Source organism: Dendrobates tinctorius, unplaced genomic scaffold, assembly GCF_039654945.1.
Source record: "Dendrobates tinctorius isolate UK_male_01 unplaced genomic scaffold, ASM3965494v1 ptg000065l, whole genome shotgun sequence".
Taxonomy (NCBI): Eukaryota; Metazoa; Chordata; class Amphibia; order Anura; family Dendrobatidae; genus Dendrobates; species Dendrobates tinctorius.
In genome coordinates, this window is record NW_027361733.1 from 10,483,468 (window position 1) to 10,503,728 (window position 20,261).

The window sequence follows — 20,261 nt, forward strand, 5'->3', positions numbered from 1 at the left end:
ACTGTGGTGCTTAAGCCTTTCTTCAATTGGTTTCGCAAGAATTGAGACACAGTCCGGTTGAAATGCAACAAGTGAAACTTTACTTGAACAACTTGGCAGCACATTCTTGTCAGTAACAACATCAACAGCAAGTTCCATGCAGCTCTTATTCTGTTCTTTCCCTGCACTCAGTTCCACATCCTCCAGTACATTACGGGATAATCGCACCTTAGGCAGTACCGCAGCATTCTCCCTGTTCAGACTCACTGTGCTTGGGGATTCTCTGGCCCGTTTTGCCCCGGTCCTGAGAGCATCAGCCCATGCAACTATCTGCTACATGTTGAACAATCTGCGCCCTGTACTTTTCAGGACAGCTTCCTTTCTCCAGCTGTAAACTGCTGCAATCCTGCTGCTTGACACCATACTTATGTCTTATAGACTCCGAATGGCTAAGCTTCCCTTCTAACGTTACGTGACTGCTGTGGGATCTTGGGCCTAGAGCCCATATGGACTATTCGGGTGCCAAGGCTCTGCTGACTACTTAAGGGAGCGTTCCTAGCTTACCACACAGCAGCCCCTCCTATAGTTAACCCTTTCCTACACTATACCCTAGCTGAAAGCTCTGTACACTATAAAGCCCCATCTAGTGGCCAATCCAATAACTGCACTTACTCTATACACTAAACTTAGCAGAATTACAAAGGTATAACATTACACATATATACATTTAGCAAGACACGGTAATACACATAACAGTGTAGCAGTACCATTGTATAGACATGCTGCCTAAGACTGACCTGGTGACTCATACGGAACCAGGTAATTCTTCCCCCGCCTCCACCGCCAAACAGAGTCACGCTCCGGCGGTGTTTCAGACTGTGCCGCATTCCGTACGACGAACCGTGAACACAGGACCTCACTTAGGACAGCAAGGATACGCCGCCTTTGACAGGATCCAGATCCTCAACTTCTTCAGGACTTCGCTGGAGACTTCACGCACCACTCCCGTGGGCGCCACCATGGCATTTCAAGCCTCTACAGCCAGGAAGCCAGCGGACTGATAAGTTTACTCCTTTCATGAACAGTTATTCTTTTCTTTAACACAATCCCCATACTCCCTGCTTAACCCATTATCTCCCTGCGTGGAGTATTCCCTGTAATAAATCTGTTAACTCTTGCTCTGCCTCCTGTCCGTCACTGCTTCCAGCAACCTGCTCACATGCAGATAAATTAATTACTGATTAGCTGACAGTTTCTGGAAGAACATACTTTTTGGCTACAGCCACACTATCAGTATTTGTTCAATATTTTTTCTCAGCATTTGAAAGCCAAAACCAAGGGGAGGAACAATCAGAGGACAAGTTATATTAGAAACAAGTGCACCAATTCTGCATGTTTTACACAGTCTGGGTTTTGACTTACAAATACGGATGTAAAATACTGACTAAATACTGACAGTGTGGCCTTACTGTGTACTTCCTCATTAGCAAATAGGTGTCATTTGAAAGGTGATGATAATGGCCCCTAAGGCAGATGGGTCATCTCTACCTCACCTTTCATGACAAGGGAAATGCATATCCATGACAATCTATGCCATATTGATGATAATCTGATATCAACGCAATCCACGGATGTATCTGGGATCAGAGGACACTATTGCTTCTGTGGGTTCAAGCACCAGGATTTTTGGCCTTGGGAAACCACAGTAATGTAATATCAAAACGAATTATGGATAGTCATGTTTATTGTATCTATGATGGTGAAAGTATATTTGGAAATTTGGCGCTCATATTATTCCAGCAGAAGGTCCACATGGGAAAATGTAACAAATTTGAATTATGTCTTCATGTTCCTTGCATACATTTATCCATCCTCCTCTCACCTGACCAGCAGCAGAGGTGAGGGGTGCAGATGAGAAGCCTTTATAATATCTCATCGAGAAAAAAAAACTCATTTTATGATCCAGGAGAGACAATGTGAATTGTAAATCTTTACAAATTTCTGCCATGATCTCTTCTTCCCGAATTGCTCAGAGATCCAATTCGTAAGACGTTTCTGTATTTATCCCTTTTATTTCATGCTGTTTTTGCTTTTACGTATATCTTTTTGTTATTTCGTCTTGTAGTCATTTTTTCAAGCACTGTACTTTTTTTCGCATATTAAGTCTAAAATTGAATAAATTTGTCCCTTGATGACTCTAAATGTACCCACAACCTCGAAGAGGTAAAGTATATCCTGGATGTGATAACTTGTGTATCCCAGAGTGCAAAAAGAGTATCTACCTGGAGCTTGGAAATGCTGGATTGTGTATTCTAGTCACCCAGGGCAGGCATTCTTCTGGCCTAGCAAATCGGCAATTGGTGGCAGCAAGACATCTTGTGTGGATGTGTGAACTGGCTGTGGGGTGCGCCTAGATCATTGATAGCTTATTGCGAGCGGGTGGTGTTCATGACAAAGATTATCGGCCACTTGTGTTTATACCCGCTGCACAACAAAAAAGAAAAAGTGAAAGTTGCTTCAACGCTCCTAGACAGTGATGAGGATGTATTTAAAGAGCTAAGGTATATGATGGCGCTACGTACTGTATGTAGATAAAATAGCTGAATGTACATTGGGGTGATTTGAATCTGTATATATCAAGCGATAATATCTGATTGTAGCTGAGTAGATTTTTATACAGGGAATAGTGATGACAAACGTGCTTGGATAAGGTGTTATCCAAGCATGCTCATGTGCTACCCGAGTGTTTTTGGCATGCTCGAAAAATATGTTCGAGTCCCCGAGACTGCATGTCTCATGGCTGTTAGCAAGCCACAACACATGCAGGGATTACTTGTTTGTTAGGCCATCCCTGCATGGGTTGCTGCTGTCGAACAGCTATGAGACATGCAGTCGCGGGGACTAACATATTTTCAAGCACTCCGAAGTCACTCGGTTAGCACCCGAGCATGCACAGACAATGACTTATCCAAACACATGCGCTTATCACTAACAGGTAACTTGAGGTTGGCATAGCATACATGTTCTCACGTGATGCTCAGAGTACAGGCTGCTAGAACAGGCTCCTGTATTCTGCTGGCGAGACCTGCAGGGCATCGGTCGTGGATCTGCATTACCTTTCTTTGGGTCCTTTTACATGAGCAGACAAATTGCCCACATGAAATATTCAAGCCAATAAACTAGCATTTTTCCGTTTGTCATTTGATTGCAGGGCATCAACCAAATATTTGTATGAATAATTCCTGTGTGTAAAAAAAAAAACTTTACAGAAGTGTGTTAGGCTTGGCCCCAATACTACAGTCCCCTTCGATCAATAATCACACAGAGACAGGTTATGATATACTGAATATAAAATGTATTTATGTAAAAAAAACATGCTGTGTTAACATCTGAGAACATTTCCAAGCTGTACGGCGCGGCAGGAGAGCTGCGTACACTGTTATAATGAGATATTGTACAAAGTGATGAGCAAAATGAGCTGTATTTATAAAAGTGCAAATTGTATCTGTCGCCACAAGGAAGCTGGAGCGATCATGGATCTTTGGTCCAGTACATGATTAGACAATGAGACAACTCGATAACACTGGGGAGGACTACAAGTCACATAATCCATGGCCTCTGTCTCCATCTTCTTCTACATACAACTATTTACAATGTGTGGTGAGAATAGCAATAATTCCTGATGAGGGCCCTCAAGAACTTTCTCGAGAACTTTACCCTGTCGGCAAAACTGCTCCAAAGAGTTTACAGTCCAAAGAAAGCTGACATACAGATGGAGCAGATTTTTGTGCAGAACTTGGTACTGTGATGACAAAATATAACAATTATACCTGATTATTATGGACAGCGCAGGCAGTTATCAATGATAAAGCTGAGTTAGGATGGGAACAAGCTGAGTGAGACGTTTGTTAGATAGGTCATTTTAAAGGACTGGTAAATTATTGGCTAACAGAGGCCCTACACACTGATTATAAGGGGAGGGTCAGACAGCCATATAACTTGGACGAGGATCACAACACAATGCTTGGACTTGCCATTGGTTCTCCCAACCCGAGCATGACAGCCACATAGAAATCAGTTGAGAGAGCCATCGGCCAGTCCGAGCATTGCGGTGTGATCCTCATTAGAGTATATGGCCGCGTGACTCTTTCCTTAGGCTGGAAATCTCTGTAGCTAAGGTTGCATTCAAACAACAGTGTTCTGTCTGTGAAAAAAAACGATAGCACTAAGACCGAAAAAAAAACAGCATGCTCTAGTCTTCTGCACTTTTCGGAAGCGACTCACCTATTCAAGTTGTCTTTGTGAGCAACAAAAAAAAAAAAAAATCAGATCTCTTCCCAGATTTTTATTGATATGTTGCAATTCTTCAACATAGGAGACAGTTTTTGATCTGGTATATTTTAATTACTGCTGATGTATAAAAACGGAATGGAAAATGGATGAAAGATTATCTTTTTTTTCTGGATACGATTTTTTTTATGCACTTGTGTGAATTTAGCATTACAGTGGTAGATATTAGGATTATACTGTTGAGATTAATTCCTTATTCACCTGTCTGTGTTTAATAGTTCCGGTGTCATCAGTGCTGTGCATCCGTGCATCCTTTTTTTACCATCAGTGTGGTCATCAGTGTTTTTCGGTATGGATAAATTTTCTCCTATACTTTGCAATGTTAACCAGTTACGGCACACGGATGGCACACTGTTGGAACACCGATGCCATCCATGTGCTGTACATGTTTTTCATAGACTTGCATTGGCTCTTGCCGGAGAGGCACGGACATGTGCACAGCACCATAGATTATGATGGGTAAGCGTTGTATCTGTGAAAAAATCAGATACCACAGATACAGGCATCATGGATGTCTGAATGAGACCTAAGAAGGTTATAGGCTAATCTCAGACTAATGCCCTTTTGGAGGATTGATGGATCCGGCCTAAAACACTACACCCAGAGCTGCTTACATTCCTTAGCCACTCATCTGATGCTATATTACGCTCATGGAAAATCCATCGGAACCTGCGCAGCCGTCAGACAATGTGATATGAGATTCTTTGGTACAATGACAGGAAGGCACTGTGGTAAAAACATTCACATTGTTGAGGAAGAACAGAATTTCCTCATGTGCAAATATGGCCGCTGTCCAGGCAACGCATGTACATCTCTCGCATTAGGAAAACACATTAAGGCTGCTTCGCTGACAGCATTATGCAGAGGCACTGACAGCAGCCATCCCGAAAGCTGAGGAGCAACCACACGCCTCTTTCTTTCTCCAAGACGAGAGTGTTTAATCCAGAGCAGCTGCTGTTAGATTACATAGTATAAACCCGCTGACAGATTCCTTTTTGGGCAGATCGGTAAATAAAGGCATCAGTTACTATGGGGAACATCCCTGAATCTGTTACTGAGCAAGTACTGGGAGGAGAGGTTCTCAGAACAGTGAGAACAAACGCCCGATCCTCGATGATCATCTTCTCTTTGGATTCCCTTGGATTACTCCTTTGACCCATGCTCTTTGGTTTATGGCTTGCTATGCATTTATTTATATGCTATGCTATGCAATTTCATTTGCTCAAATTGATTCTGGAATACTGGACAAAGAAAAACTAGAATTGTCACATTACAGTTTTTGGAAATTTTGGGTTCGATTCTTTTACATTTGTTCTTTTTTCTATAGTATTAAGTATATTTCACCGGTTTTCAATTTGCGCCTTTCTCAAAGTCACTTGCCATTATGGGTAGGGTTTGGAGTGTCCAGGTGTTTTTGCCTGTTTTTTTAAAAAATTGTAACTTTTTTATTTTACTTTTTTGAAAACTCACTTCAAAAAAGTCCCCCCCCCCCCCAGACCTGGAATGATTTTATATACAGAAGAAATTTTTGCTCAATTTTTGCAAAATTTTGATAAATGCACCGAAACATTGCAAAAAAAATTAAAGTGAGTCAAAAGACACAAATGATGAATTAATTTTTCTGTCCTCTCAAGGGATGATTTAACTTGTTCATATGCTGGAAATTTGACCCGCATATATGAATATATGGGTAAAAAACCATCTGCAGTCTCGGTATGCCCAAAAGTGAGAAGCAAGACTTTGCCAGTGAATGCCCAAGTATCATCCCCTAGAGGCTTTGCTTCTAAGGGACAATATGGTGACACACAGAGTGCTTACGGCTCCATAATACAGACTCAGAAACGGTGTGCCGCCATCTAGGGTCTGTTTGTGCAGCTATGCTGTGTGAATGGGGCCCAATTCCAGTTTTACGTCTGACTGGATCCTCATTGTGCCAAGTCACACTTTGAGCCCCTGAAGCAGCATAAATATGCAATCTGCAAAAAAAATAGAAAGGTAGCCCAAACTACAGCAAATTCATGAGGATTTTACTGTGATCAGGGAGCAAAGCAAACGTGCAGAAAAAAAAAATCAGTGAAGGAAAAAATCCACAAATGTGCAGCTTCAAACTACGGCATGCCAAGCGCCGTTGAAGTAACATCTGGTAAATTACTGCGGCATGAACGTTCCCTTGCACAACTATAGAGTTATCTGATGGGATAATCTTTGCTTTACTGATATATGGTCCTTGGGACACTTCGGATAAAGATTTTCTTTTTTTAAAGCATTATATACCACAGAAATATACAAAGGCGGCTCTTATATATAACTATAAAACAAGCAAATTAGTTAAATTCCTCGTTCTAAACGTTTGATTAGACACAATAAATAACATACTTTGCATTCAGTATTTACAGTTGCTGTCGGGAGGTCTCTACTCTACAATTTAAAGCAGGGATCAGTCTAGAGGTTTTGGGGAGGAGTAAGCAGGGACTGTTCATATAAGAGGCAGGAGCGGGGAGTCATTCTAGGGCAACTGCCTGCTCAGGCTTTTACGGGATCCCTGCTTAAAATGGCGCAAATCCTCTATACAAAAAAACAATATAAATGTATATATATCATATCTATCTTAGATAAAATATAATAATCTCATTTTTTACTTATGCGTTGTCTAGATTGTGATAAGACTGTGGGGAGGAGGCACAGAAGCGTCTGTGGAAGAAAATGAAGGCGACAGCAATGAGGAGACTGGGGACGTTGTTTAAGGCAGTGCATATTTCCATCGTCCTTCCAAAAACAATAATAATGTAATAAAAGCATATTGTACAGCACAGTGTAGCTCCCCTACAGTAAGGCATGCTGGAAGAATGAAGTTCAGGTAGCCCTTTTCGCAGTGTGTTGGCTTGTATGGGACATAGGTTTCTAAGAAGCATTCGTAGGAACACTCAATTCATGATAATCTTGTAGTCTAAACGGGTTGCTGATCAGCTGATAAGCAAAACTCTTGTTCGTAAGGTGAAATGATATTTTGTGCTGGACAGAAGATCATTAATCTTGACAGCACACAGAGCTGCCGAGAAAAATAAATTGCCGATCAGCGGTTGTAAACAAACCCTTAGACTCAATTCACATCTGCGCCGAGGTTTCCATTTATAACACAATGACAGATGACACTGCATACAGAGCCTCCGATGCAGATGTGAACATGACCTTTTCTATGTCCTTTGAATTATCATGGGCGCCGTTCCCTTAATTCCACCACTTCAGTCACGGACGCATCCGCCTTGAGACTCATTTGATTTTCTAAGTGTTGTCACTTTAATTGTTCTGCTCAGATCTTGCAGATCATCCTTCATGTCTCACAGTCCTATAGATTGGCCCCTATCCCGGTCATAGGACCTAGGATATTCTTCTTGTGACAGGACAATGAGTCTTACGGCTTTGATGTTTACAGGAGCGCGGCAGAGTCCGATGCCAGATTATTGTTTGTGGTGCTGGAGTCGGCAGTTTGCAGTGTACGTAGAGGAAACAGAAGGTGGGCTGTATAAGGCGGGAGGATCGCGGAGGTCGGGGAAGGAAACGTCCAGTAAGAGAGGCCCTGGCAGCGTCGCTCTTCTATGTTTGATTTTGAGCAGGCAGCACAGAAAACTCCTTCCTGATAATTTCATTAACTGTAGGGAAAAGAGAATATAAAGAAAATTATTCTAGACAAAGTAAATATTCACAGATTCACAGTCAGCAAGGAAACGGCTGCGGAGGGGGGCATTCAAATTAAAAAAAATTGTTTCCGTCCCTGTCACATTTTTATGTCCTATACAATGACAAATTCCTTCAGACATATTATACTATATTCTGGAGGTCAGGATGTAGAAATTCAGATTATTGGCACTCATATTCCCATCCTCCGATAATTTTACAGCTTTTTTATTTTCTAGTGAAATATACAGAGGGTGAAAGAAGTATTGAGCACATCACTGATTTTCCAATTCACCAATTCACCAAGTAAATATATTTCTCAAGGTGCTATTAACATGACATGCTCACCAAATGTCGGTAACAATCCATCCAATCCACACAGGCAAAGAAATCAAACCATAGATGTCCATAGATGTCCATAAATCTATCAGTAATTAGAAAGCAATCTTGCCACTTAGTGAAAAATAATATCAGGTGGTTAAACTGATGGCCATTAAAAACTGTCTCATTACCAACGTGCCACAAAAGAAACATCTAATGATGAGTAAAACCGGTGAGCTGTCTCAAAACCATTGCAACCTTATTTTTTTCTGTAACCAATGCCATACTGATGGCATTGATTACAGAAGAATTTCTAAACCACTGAAAGTTCCAGTGAGCACTATTTTGGACATAATCTGGAAGTGGAAAGAACATAATTTCACCATAAACCAGCCACGACAACGTGCTCACCGGAAGATTTCAGATAGAGGAGTGAAAAGAATTATCAGAAGACTTATTGAAGAGCCAAGAACCACCTGTAGAGAGCTACAGAAAGACTTCAAATAGGCAGGTATAATTGTTTCAAAGAAAACAATAAGTAATACAGTTCAACCTCCATGGCCTGTATGCATGCTCACCACACAAGACTCCATTGCTGAGCATAAAGCGTGTTCAAGCATGTTTACAGTTTTCTCAACAACATTTAGACAAGCCTGTGATATACTGGGAGAATATAGTCCGGTCAGATGAGACTAAAGTTCATAGAAAGAGCCCATGGGGCGTTCAGGATTTGAAGAGTGTTTGTGTGGAAGAATGAACTTAAATAACACCTGAGCAATGCATGCAACTAGTTTCTCCATACAGGAGGTGTTTTGATGTCATCATCAACAAAGGTTTATACAAAACATTGAATACATTTCAGTAAGAGAGTTCAATACTTTTACCTTGTATAATTTCTCATTATTACACATAACTTAATTTATGGACATCTACGGTTTAATTCCTTTGCTTGTATACATTGGATGTATTCTTACCGACATCTGGTGAAAATTTAATGTCAATAGCACCTTTAGAAATATATTTACTTAGAAAATTGGTGACTTGTTAAATGCTTATTTATCCCGCTGTAACCACTATTTTCACATGTGCGTTGGAGTCATCATGTTTCAGAAATGTTGTCACAGATCCTGAGAAAAATATAGGACAATATAGCACAGCGTGGTGCTCAATTTTTGGCTAGTTATATGCTGGACAAATCTGACTGACCTCTAAAGTTAATAGAGTTTGCCAGACACCATTGGTGCCCATTATGAAATGGATATGGCATGGCCATAATTTTCATAGTTATTATGACACAGCAAATCAAATGGAAATGTAAAATGCAAATTTGAACAGCTCTCTCAGGTTTTTGCTATGTAATCATAGAATCATAGAATCGTAGAGTTGGAAGGGACCTCCTGGGCCATCTGGTCCAACCCCCTGCTCAAAGCAGGATTCGCTAAATCCTCCCAGTCAGATGTCTGTCCAGCCTCTGTTTGAAGACTTCCATTTAAGGAGAACTCACCACTTCTCGTGGCAGCTTGTTCCACTCATTGATCACTCTAACTGTCAAAAAGTTTTTTCTATTATCTAATCTGTGTCTCCTCCCATTCAGTTTCATCCCATTGCTTCTAGTCTTTCCTTGTGCAAATGAGAATAAAGTTGATCCTTCTACAATGTGACAGCCCTTTAGATATTTGTACACAGCTATTAAGCCTCCTCTCAGTCTTCTCTTTTGCAAACTAAACATTCCCAAATCCTGCAACCTTTCCTCATAAGACAGGGTTTGCAGACTGGTCACCATTCTGGTTGCTCTTTTCTGAACTTGCTCCAGTTTGTTGATGTCTTTTTTAAAATGTGGTGCCCAAAACTGGACACAATATTCCAGATGAGGTCTGACCAAAGAGGAGTAGAGGGAAATAATGACTTCACATGATCTAGACTGTATGCTTCTGTTAATACATCCTAGAATTGCATTTGCCTTTTTTTGCTGCTGCATCACACTGTTGACTCATATTCAGTCTGTGATCTATTAGTATACCCAAGTCTTTTTCACATGTGCTGTTGCTTAGGCCTATTCCTCCCATTCTGTATATGCTTTTTCATTTTTATTGCCCAGATGTAGTACTTTGCATTTTTCCCTGTTAAAAACCATTCTGTTAGTTGCTGCCCACTTCTCCAGTTTATTTATATCTTTTTGAATCCTCTCTCTCTCTTCTCTAGTATTAGCTATCCCTCCTAGCTTTGTGTCATCAGCAAATCTAATCAGTTTACCCTCAATTTCTTCATCTAAATCATTGATAAAGATGTTGAACAATACAGGACCCAGGACAGAGCCCTGTGGTACCCCACTTGAGACATTCTTCCAACTGGCAGCATGATCTAGCAGCATGATATAGGGACACAGACCCTGATTACAGCGATGCAAGATTAAAATTGACAAATCACCAGGCCCTGATGGCATTCACCCTCGGGTATTAAGGGAGTTAAGTAATGTGATAGACAGGCCTCTATTCCTTATATTTAAAGACTCTATAGAAACAGGGTCTGTTCCTTTTGATTGGCGGCAAGCAAATGTGGTACCAATATTCAAAAAGGGGTGTAAAAGGCAACCTGGAAACTCTAGGCCGGTAAGCTTAACATCTGTTGTGGGTAAAATTTTTGAAGGGTTTCTAAGGGATACCATTATGGAATATCTCAATGTTAATAAATGTTTAACTCCATATCAACATGGATTTATGAAGGATCGCTCCTGTCAAACTAACCTGATCAGCTTCTATGAGGATGTAAGCTCTCAAATGGACCAAGGAGAATCATTGGATGTCATTTATCTCGACTTCTCTAAAGCATTTGACACTGCCCCACATAAAAGATTGGTAAGTAAGATGAGAAAGCTTGGGCTAGGGGAAAATGTGTGCAGATGGGTAGGCAGCTGGCTTAGTGATAGAAAACAAAGAGTGGTTATTAATGGTGCATACTCAGATTGGGCCAGGGTTACTAGTGGGGTACCACAGGGTTCTGTATTGGGCCCCCTACTATTTAATATATTTATTAATGATCTAGTGGATGGCTTACACAGTAAAATATCAGTATTTGCAGATGATACAAAACTATGTAAGGTAGTTAACACAAAGGAGGATAGTTTGCAACTACAGACAGATTCGAGTAAATTGGAGAATTGGGCTGAAAAATGGCAAATGAGGTTTAACACAGACAAATGTAAGGTTATGCACATGGGAAGGAGAAACAGATGCTACAATTACTTACTAAATGGGAAACTGCTGGGGAAATCAGACATGGAAAAAGACTTAGGCTTCTTAGTCAATAAGAAGCTAAACTGGAGTGCCCAGTGTCAGGCAGCTGCCACCAAAGCAAATATGGTCATGGGATGCATTAGAAGAGGTCTGGGGACACAAGATGAAAACATAATTCTCCCTCTGTACAAATCACTCGTCAGACCACACTTGGAGCATTGTGTGCAATTTTGGACGCCGGTGCTCAAGAAAGACATTACTGAACTTGAAAGGGTTCAAAGGCGGGCTACTAAAATGATGAATGGAGTTGGTTCACTACAATACCCAGAAAGGTTATCAAAATTAGGTCTATTTACTCTAGAAAAGAGAAGACTTAGGGGAGACCTAATATACTGTATATGTACAAGTATATCAGAGGGCAATACAGAGATCTCTCCAATGAACTGTTTGTACCAAGGACTGTGACAAGAACAAGGGGGCATTCTCTTCGTTTGGAGGAAAGACAATTTCTGCACCAGCATAGAAGAGGGTTCTTCACGGTAAGAGCAGTGAGGCTCTGGAATTCTCTTCCTGAGGAAGTGGTGATGGCCAACTCACTGAATGAATTTAAGAAAGGAATGGATGCTTTTCTTGTGAGTAACAGTATAGAAGGTTACGAATAACAGAATATTATAGGTAGATGGTTGACCCAGCTTAGGGGAAGGAATTTTTTTCCCTATGGAGAAAATTGGCTTCTACTCTGTGGGTTTTTTGCCTTCCCCAGGATCAACAATGCAGATCAGCTGCACTAAAAATAGGCTGAACTAGATGGACATAAGGTCTTCCTTCAGCCTTCAAAACTATGTTACTATGTTATGTATTACTTAGTTTATTGGATGCAGCAGTTGTGATAGAATCACAGCTTTCTCTGCTGTAGATCTAGCAAAGCTTGGACTGCTGAGCTCTGTATAACATTTGACATTTGACCAGGAGACACAATACAGATAGTCTTGTAGTGATAACCTCCTGCTGCTAAAACACAGATTTTTATTGAAACCGTAAAACACAGATCAGTAGGTGACACATCCATGGAGTCAGGCTCTCTACCCTTACATCATGCTACTCTTGGATTACATAGCGAAAGTTGCCAATTTAAAAACATTACCCAGTTAATATAGAGTCTTTCATCCCTTTGTTGGTCATGTCTTGAACATCTCTCTTTCGGTGGGCAAGAGATTTTGATTTGGGAACCAAATTTATCGATATGTGCACATTGAGTCTTTTCTCTGTTTTTTTTTGAGCGGAAACTAAGCAGTAACTTTATTTTTTTAAAGAGTTTTGCATTTTTTAGAAGGATTTGGAGAGTTTCTATACAGTTTCTGCTCCTCAAAAACTCCTTGAAATACTGTTGTATGCACATGGCCACTATGCAAAATTTATAAGTTTTTAAAGAGGATTTTGGAGATCTTGCTCAGTGTGCAAATATGGTATTGATGGTAAAAGTCAAAATCAATAACTGTTCCTATAGAAATACAATCAAAATCTGGACCCTTTTACAGTCAAGCGCTATGTTCTCCATTTTTATATCTGTGCTGATTTATTACCGCATTATACACATGACACTTGGAAAATTGCAGAGATTTTCATTATAGTGATTAACAGACTTCAGGGACAATTCCTCAAAGCTTTTATCCCCCGAAAAGTGGCATAAAACCTTTGAAAAGTAGCAAAAGTTTTGCGCAATGCGGAGTTGCCCAAAAATATTCTGACTTTTGGAGTTTTCACGTCAGTTGGAATCAGCTCAGCAGAAATGGGCTAAAGTGGGGAGAAGCCGGGTGGAGAGGAGCATGGCTGCTCCTGCTGGTTCAATTATGCAAAGGATGTGGTGTTTTGTATGGCTGAAATGCTACTCCATTGACTGGAGTAGCATTTCTGGCTCGGTATATACCACTCAAAAGATGCGCTGAATTAATTCAATGGCCTGCGCTTCTTAATGAATTTGGTGCTACACCAGTTTTAATAAATAGCCCCAATGTGTTTTAGTTGAGAATCCATTCTGACTTTTCTGTTTATTTCTTTTCTAATCATTTGTTACAATGGCATTCAACTTAAAAAAAAAAACAATAATTCTAAAAGATAAAGTTAGCATAAACAAAAAAAAAATCTGTTTTAGGCGGCAGGTCATAAATCTGACAAGATATAATGTGTATTAGCATCACAGATTTTACATGCATTTTATACATTTTTCAGCCTTTGGTCAAAATCAGGATTGCTCCTAGAAAACTAAGATCTTACACGGTGTGAGAACCTGTATGTGAGTGTTACATAGGCAGATATTGGCCAGTAATGGAAACTTTTGCTGCTTTTCTTCAATAATTATAACTAATACTCAATATCAGCAAAGGTGGCGTGATTGGCTCCTTGTGTCAGAATGTCAGGTCTATGTATACAGAATGTGAGTATTTCTGTAGCCAGGAAGTTAGATGTGAAAGTTAGAATGAGTAGGTTATGTGATAGCTGAGCATAATACTGACTCACGTCCTCTCACTTCATATTTCACCCGTGGTGTACATCAAGTGTCTTCCATAACGCTAGATTAGCTTATATAATTGATAAAGACAGATCATGTGTGAGCTGCCAAGACATCTGCATAAACTTTTGGCAGTCATCTTCACTATTAATTTAGATTTTGCTATAAAGATTTGTCTAAACGACAGGAAATTTAGAACCACCTATTGGAAGTAGTAATCCTAAAAGTCAGTATCAACCCTTTAACGAGTCTTGCCGGATGACTTAGGATAAAAAGCCAAATCATTTGAAGACACATGTTTCGTATAGTTTGCCCCTCATCAGTGCCAAGCAGAGACTTGACTTGGCTGGCTGACAAACCTCTGATAGGTAATGATGGTGTAATGTTTCTCCTTGTGGAGAGTGCCAAGTCAGCATAAGGAGACCTAGAGGCCATGCATGCTCATTGGGGAATTTAAATATGTAAATTAGAAGAATACTGAAATGACAGTATTACCTAATTAATGTAGCAATCCAGCCAAATCAGACATCTAGCTTTGCACTGATGAGAGGAAAACACCCCTAAACAAGTGTTGAGTGTCTGATTTGGCATCCCATCCAACGTCATGTGGCAAGCTCAATAAATGGTCGATATTGATTTTAGGATTGCTATCCTTAAATGATGGCACTAGAATTCCTGTCCTATTCCTCTCTCTAGAGGAGCATTGCATAGATTATAAGTCTCCTTATGCCGACTTGGCTCTCTCCACAATAAGCAACGCTACCCCTTACATTTAAAGAAATAACTCAATTCTCTTTTCCATACATAAGACCCACCTACATATTCTCTGCCATAGTTGTCATTTTTGACAACAACAGATTTTTTTGAAATCCAATGTCATGGGCGAATAAACCAGCCTTCACACATTACATCATGTAACATGATAGCATACAATGGCGCACTGCAATTACCGACTGGTCTGTGCATACTAAGCTATTTGCAAAGTAAAATCGAAGATAATTTGCAGTTCGAGCTCTACTTTGCTTTGTGACCAATTGTGGATTTAATTCATTTGGCTTGGTCAAGTGTTGGCAATAGCTGAAAAATATCCTACAAGTCAACTTTTCAGTGGGAATCTGCCTATGATTTTTGGCTGTTGGTCACTTTTGGAGCATTCAAACTGCCAACAGTCATCAGAAAATGGTCTAAATTGGCCAAATCTCTAGTCAATAGCAGCTTCGGTTGGTTTTCTTTGTAATATCAGCATTTTGGACATAGATTATTTCTTCAGTCATTTCTTTGGCAATCACCTTATTAGTTATATAGCCACATGTAGTACATTTGTTTCAGAATTTTCTGCAACCAGTCTATTCTTCGAAATGGGGCTTATGGAAATCCATATGATGGATGCAGAAACGACCCAATTCAGATCAACAGAACTGAACTTTAGATGCAGGAAGTTCAATATATGCCTTCAAATCCACATATATGCCAGTATGGGGAAAAACAGAATATATTGCTTATTTTTAAGCACTGTTAAGGCTTTTGAGTTAAGCGTAGCGTTGAGCGGACAGTACAGGTTGTGTTACCCGACCTGAACTTTATTCCAAAGTTTGGTTTGGGTACCAGAACTGTACCTGAACTTGAATCAGAACCCGATCCCCATTAACTGTCCAGTATGAATCCTGGACTTTTAAGTTCAGGCTCGTTGATCTCTAGTTATGAATGATCAGAATAACAATAGTTAATGATTCTTCTTGCAAGAACTCAAAGCCTGGACTGTGATTATTGCAGCTGAGTGAAGAATTCTGCCTAATTTGGCTGCTTTTATGTGCTTGTCCATAAGGTTTAAATGCCCCTGATGGAATTAATTTCCTGACACTTCCACCTACAAAATCTGTCAGAAAAAGAAAAGATATTTAGGCCACTTTCAACTAGGAGCTGTAAAAATCTATATTACAGTCCCCGCTGTCCATGAATGGGCCTCTGTTTGGAGAAGGTCTGGTTTCTGTGCCAGCCACAGGTGCTGCCAAAGCTTTAGTCATTGAATAGTGGAGTACCTGCGGGCTACACAAAAGGAGATGTTCTTTACAAGAGCATGCTGGGTGGTGATATTGTGATTAGCGCAGGGCTGGAGGTGAGAAATACATTGTACAGAGCACTCATGTCACAGTTTTATAGCTCAAATTAATTCAGGAACCGTGAGAGCTAGAAAATGAATCAGGAGCGGTTAATCAATGATCCACAGGGCGTTCCGACAGTCCGGACTGACAGAATCTTGGCCGTGGGAAAAGGGCGATTGTTCAGGAATGGAAATGTTGGAAATGCTAGAAGTGACAGAGAGGTGGCAACATCCAAGCAGAGCTGAGGACCAGAGGTTGGGGTCACCATACAGATGACGATATATAGAAAGGATGGACAACAAAGGTGCCACATTGTTAATCTGCATGATGGTGCATTAGTATATATTATAGACTTTTTGGGGCTCTGTGCCACTCTACATCAATATAAACTCCTAACACAATGGGAGAAATGTATATGCAAGGCAAAAGTGCAATAGTTGTTCATACCAGGCCAATGGGATCCCACATTTCATTTATATAGATCTTTTGAAAAATGGAAGCCACAACCTGATGTTATGGACAACTCCACTGTTGCATCAATTTTTATATATCCCTAGTAATGTCTGCACAGATGCACAACATTAAAGCATAGTCTCTAGTGGGAATATGAGCATCATATTTCTGAGCATACTTTCACTATCCTAGGCACACCAAACATGAGTATGATGCACCCAAAATTCATGTTGATGTTACATTTTTGTCGTTTCCCAAGGCCAAAAATCCTGGCACTTGGCACCACAGAAGCGATCATGATCCCTGATTCTAGATATATTCCTGGATTGTTTTTCAAATTATTATACTGTACTATGGCATTGAAATATTGTATTTCTAGTATGCCATGTGATGTCCCCCGGTATGGGCTGGAGACCACCAGTCTATAATTATCTTCCGTGCATATATTAACATCTCTATGCTAATGATGAAACACAGAGAACATTTGGTCTCCATGTAGACTGGCTGACTCCTCGCTCATTTAATTATCTACTCGTAGAGGATAGGCTGCTAGGTGTCCAGAGATATCAGATTTTTATTTACTTAATCCATAACAGTAATAATTTATTCATAGTGTAAAGGACGCACATTCAGCTGAAATATATTGCAGTGCAGAGACTCGCCGGCTCCCTGCACTGCAATATATCCTGCCGGCCCATCAGAAGCCAGCAGCTGATGTTGCCGTGCAAGTCCCTGACGTCATGCGCTGCCCGTCGCTTGCATGCAGAAGTCAGCTACCGGCTTCTGCACGGGCTACAGAAGAGGATACCTCACATTGTGGGAGCGGGGGGGATGTAAAAATAATCGTGTGAGTCTTTTTACATTTTTTGCAGAAGAGCTGCAGAACAGGGACATTACTACTGGAGGAAGCCTTATATGGGGAACATTATACCAGGATGAGGGACATATATTATTGGAAGGGGCCCAGGATGGGGGGCATTATACCAGGATGGGGGACATATATTACTGGAAGGGGCCCAGGATGGGGGGCATTATACCAGGATGGGGGACATTTATTACTGGAAAGGGCTCAGGATGGAGGGCATTATACCAGGATGGGGGACATTTATTACTGGAAAGGGCTCAGGATGGAGGGCATTATACCAGGATGAGGGACATATATTATGGGAAGGGGAACAGGATGGGAGGCATTATAGCAGGATGGAGGACATATATTACTGGAAGGAGAACACGCTGGGGGGCATTATACCAGAATGAGGGACATATATTACTGGAAGGGGCCCAGGATGGGAAGCATTATACCAGGATGGGGGACATATATTACTGGAAAGGGCTCAGGATGGGGGGCATTATACTAGGATGGGGGACATATATTACTGGAAAGGGCTCAGGATGGGGGGCATTATACTAGGATGGGGGACATATATTTTTGGAAAGGGTTCAGGATGGGGGTCAATATACCAGGATGGGGACATATATTTCTAGAAAGGGTTCAGGAAGAGGGGCATTATACCAGGATGGGGACATATATTACTGAAAAGGCTCAGGATGGGGGGCATTATACCAGAATGAGGGACATATATTACTGGAAAGGGCCCAGGCTGATCGGCATTATACCAGGATGGGGACATATATTACTGGAAAGGGCTCAGGATGGGGGACATTATACCAAAATGAGGGACATATATTACTGTAAGGGACCCAGGATGGAGTCATTATACCAGAATGAAGGAAATATATTACTGGAAAGGGCTCAGGATGGGGGACATTATACCAGGTAGGGGCCCAGGATGGAGATATTATACTGGAATGGGGGACAATATTACTGGAAGGGGCCCAGAATGACTGTGTCACTTATGACCAGGAAAAGGCCCAGGAGGACATTTTACCTGCAAGGGGCCCAGGATGGTTGACATTATCACAGGAAAGGAGCACAGGATGGTGGACATAATTATAGGAATCAGCCAGGATCGGGGACACTATTATAGGATGGGGGACACTGTTACATGGGAGTAGGGAACAAGTATGTCTTCACAGGATTAAGAATGCTACAAGGGCTCATACATTGGATGAACATGCAAGTAGGGGCCCAAGTCCAAGTATTGCATCAGGGCCCATTGGACTCTAGTTACATCACTGCCCGGCACAATGGATGGCCAGGAGTGACACTGTAAAGAGAATGAGCAAAAGGGATCATGACCTCTTTGCTCTTTTAAATCATTGATTGGGACACGAAGAGGCTGAACCTCCACCAGGGAAAATGTCATCACATATTCTGGTGATATTAGAAAATGTTACAAAATGGAAGAAACCCTTTAATAGACAGCCTACCTTCATACAATCTTCTTAGATGGTTAGATGACCAATTATAAATAATAGAATGTTAAAATAATCTACATAACATATCTACCAAACACGATTGTAGCACTAGATGAAACATGCATCAATTCATGAAGATCTAGTGACATCATCAAAAGCACCTCTGGGCGGATCAGTGATGTCATAGGTTGACCCCATACAATCCATGCACAATCACAACTTCTAAAGATGAACTACAAAGGATAAAGATCCTAAAACTATACAATTAAATGCAAATGAGCTTCTCTATTAAGGATTTCACAGCTGTCGCCATATTTCTAAGAATCCTGAATCTATAGATTACCCCAAATTATAAATCAGCCATAATCCTCCCACAGTATGAAGGTGTCTCACAGCTCAGGAAAGCAGTACAGAAACCTGAACCGCTACTTCTGAGCAATCTCTCAGTGAAATTTACAGCGAAACAGAAAAACAAAGTTCTACTAATTGAAAGGATCAGAAATGTAAGAAACTGCCAGGAAAAGGGAGTAAAGTGAGGAGTTACCTTTTACTTTCAATTCTCGCCTCAAAGACCACTGACCTCGGCCTCATATAATGTTTTGTATCCAGCTAAGGTTTGTATCTATCAGTTCTGAAAAAGATTTGCAAAAAGCAATTTTGAGTTTCAAATAGATACAAAGAAAGGAGAAAAGAAAAAAAATGCTAAAACTACAACTTTTTTTTTTGTTTCTGAGGACCAGATAATGCTTTTTCCATGGTACCTGGGGAAGTTTATGAGTCCAAAGATGTATACAAATGTTGACAGTGGCAACCAACCAGTATTTGTCATTTTAAAAGCCTGGTGGCAATGCTTTTCTGGACTCTTCATCAACCCCAACCAGCATGTAAAATGTCACAAACCCCAACAGAAACCATATATTCTGCAATAATTCAGAACACATTTCAGTCGTGCAAAAAAATAACATTATATAGATCAAAAGTACCATCATCATCATCATCACAGCTTGTGGCAGAACCATGTAGACAGTGTAGAATTTATCTCTATTATCGTCGAAGACTTCCTCAACACATTGCAAGAATCTCAGACACTGGGTGGGTGTAGTACAGTGGTCAACAAGATGCTGTAAGACTCCAACTCCCTACATGCCATTTGCCGACAGATCATGTAAGAGTTGCAGAACACTAAGGGTAGACAGCTTGACGACCGCTGTCTGAGGGTATGTGCACACAACATATTTTTCAGGCGGATTCCACTTGGATTCTGCACAGCCAAGCAAAAACTACACCTTATGTCACTTCTTTAAATGCTTTAGGGTTCGG

The 20,261-nt window shown here is 40.7% G+C and overlaps 1 protein-coding gene across 4 annotated transcripts in view; it reads right to left on the reverse strand.

Annotated features, from left to right (window-relative positions):
• Nucleotides 1–3,311: 3,311 nt before the first annotated feature.
• The window catches only part of NFATC2 (nuclear factor of activated T cells 2), a 168,007-nt gene continuing 151,057 nt past the window's right edge, over nucleotides 3,312–20,261 (reverse strand). For 3 of the 4 annotated variants that reach the window (XM_073580614.1, XM_073580615.1, XM_073580612.1), the window contains exon 10: nucleotides 3,312–7,979. In XM_073580614.1, the coding sequence (XP_073436715.1) occupies nucleotides 7,924–7,979 (56 nt within the window). In that variant the 3' untranslated portion in view covers nucleotides 3,312–7,923. Of the gene's footprint in view, nucleotides 7,980–19,485; nucleotides 19,573–20,261 lie in introns of all 4 variants that reach the window. The other variant, XM_073580613.1, reaches the window with a different exon arrangement.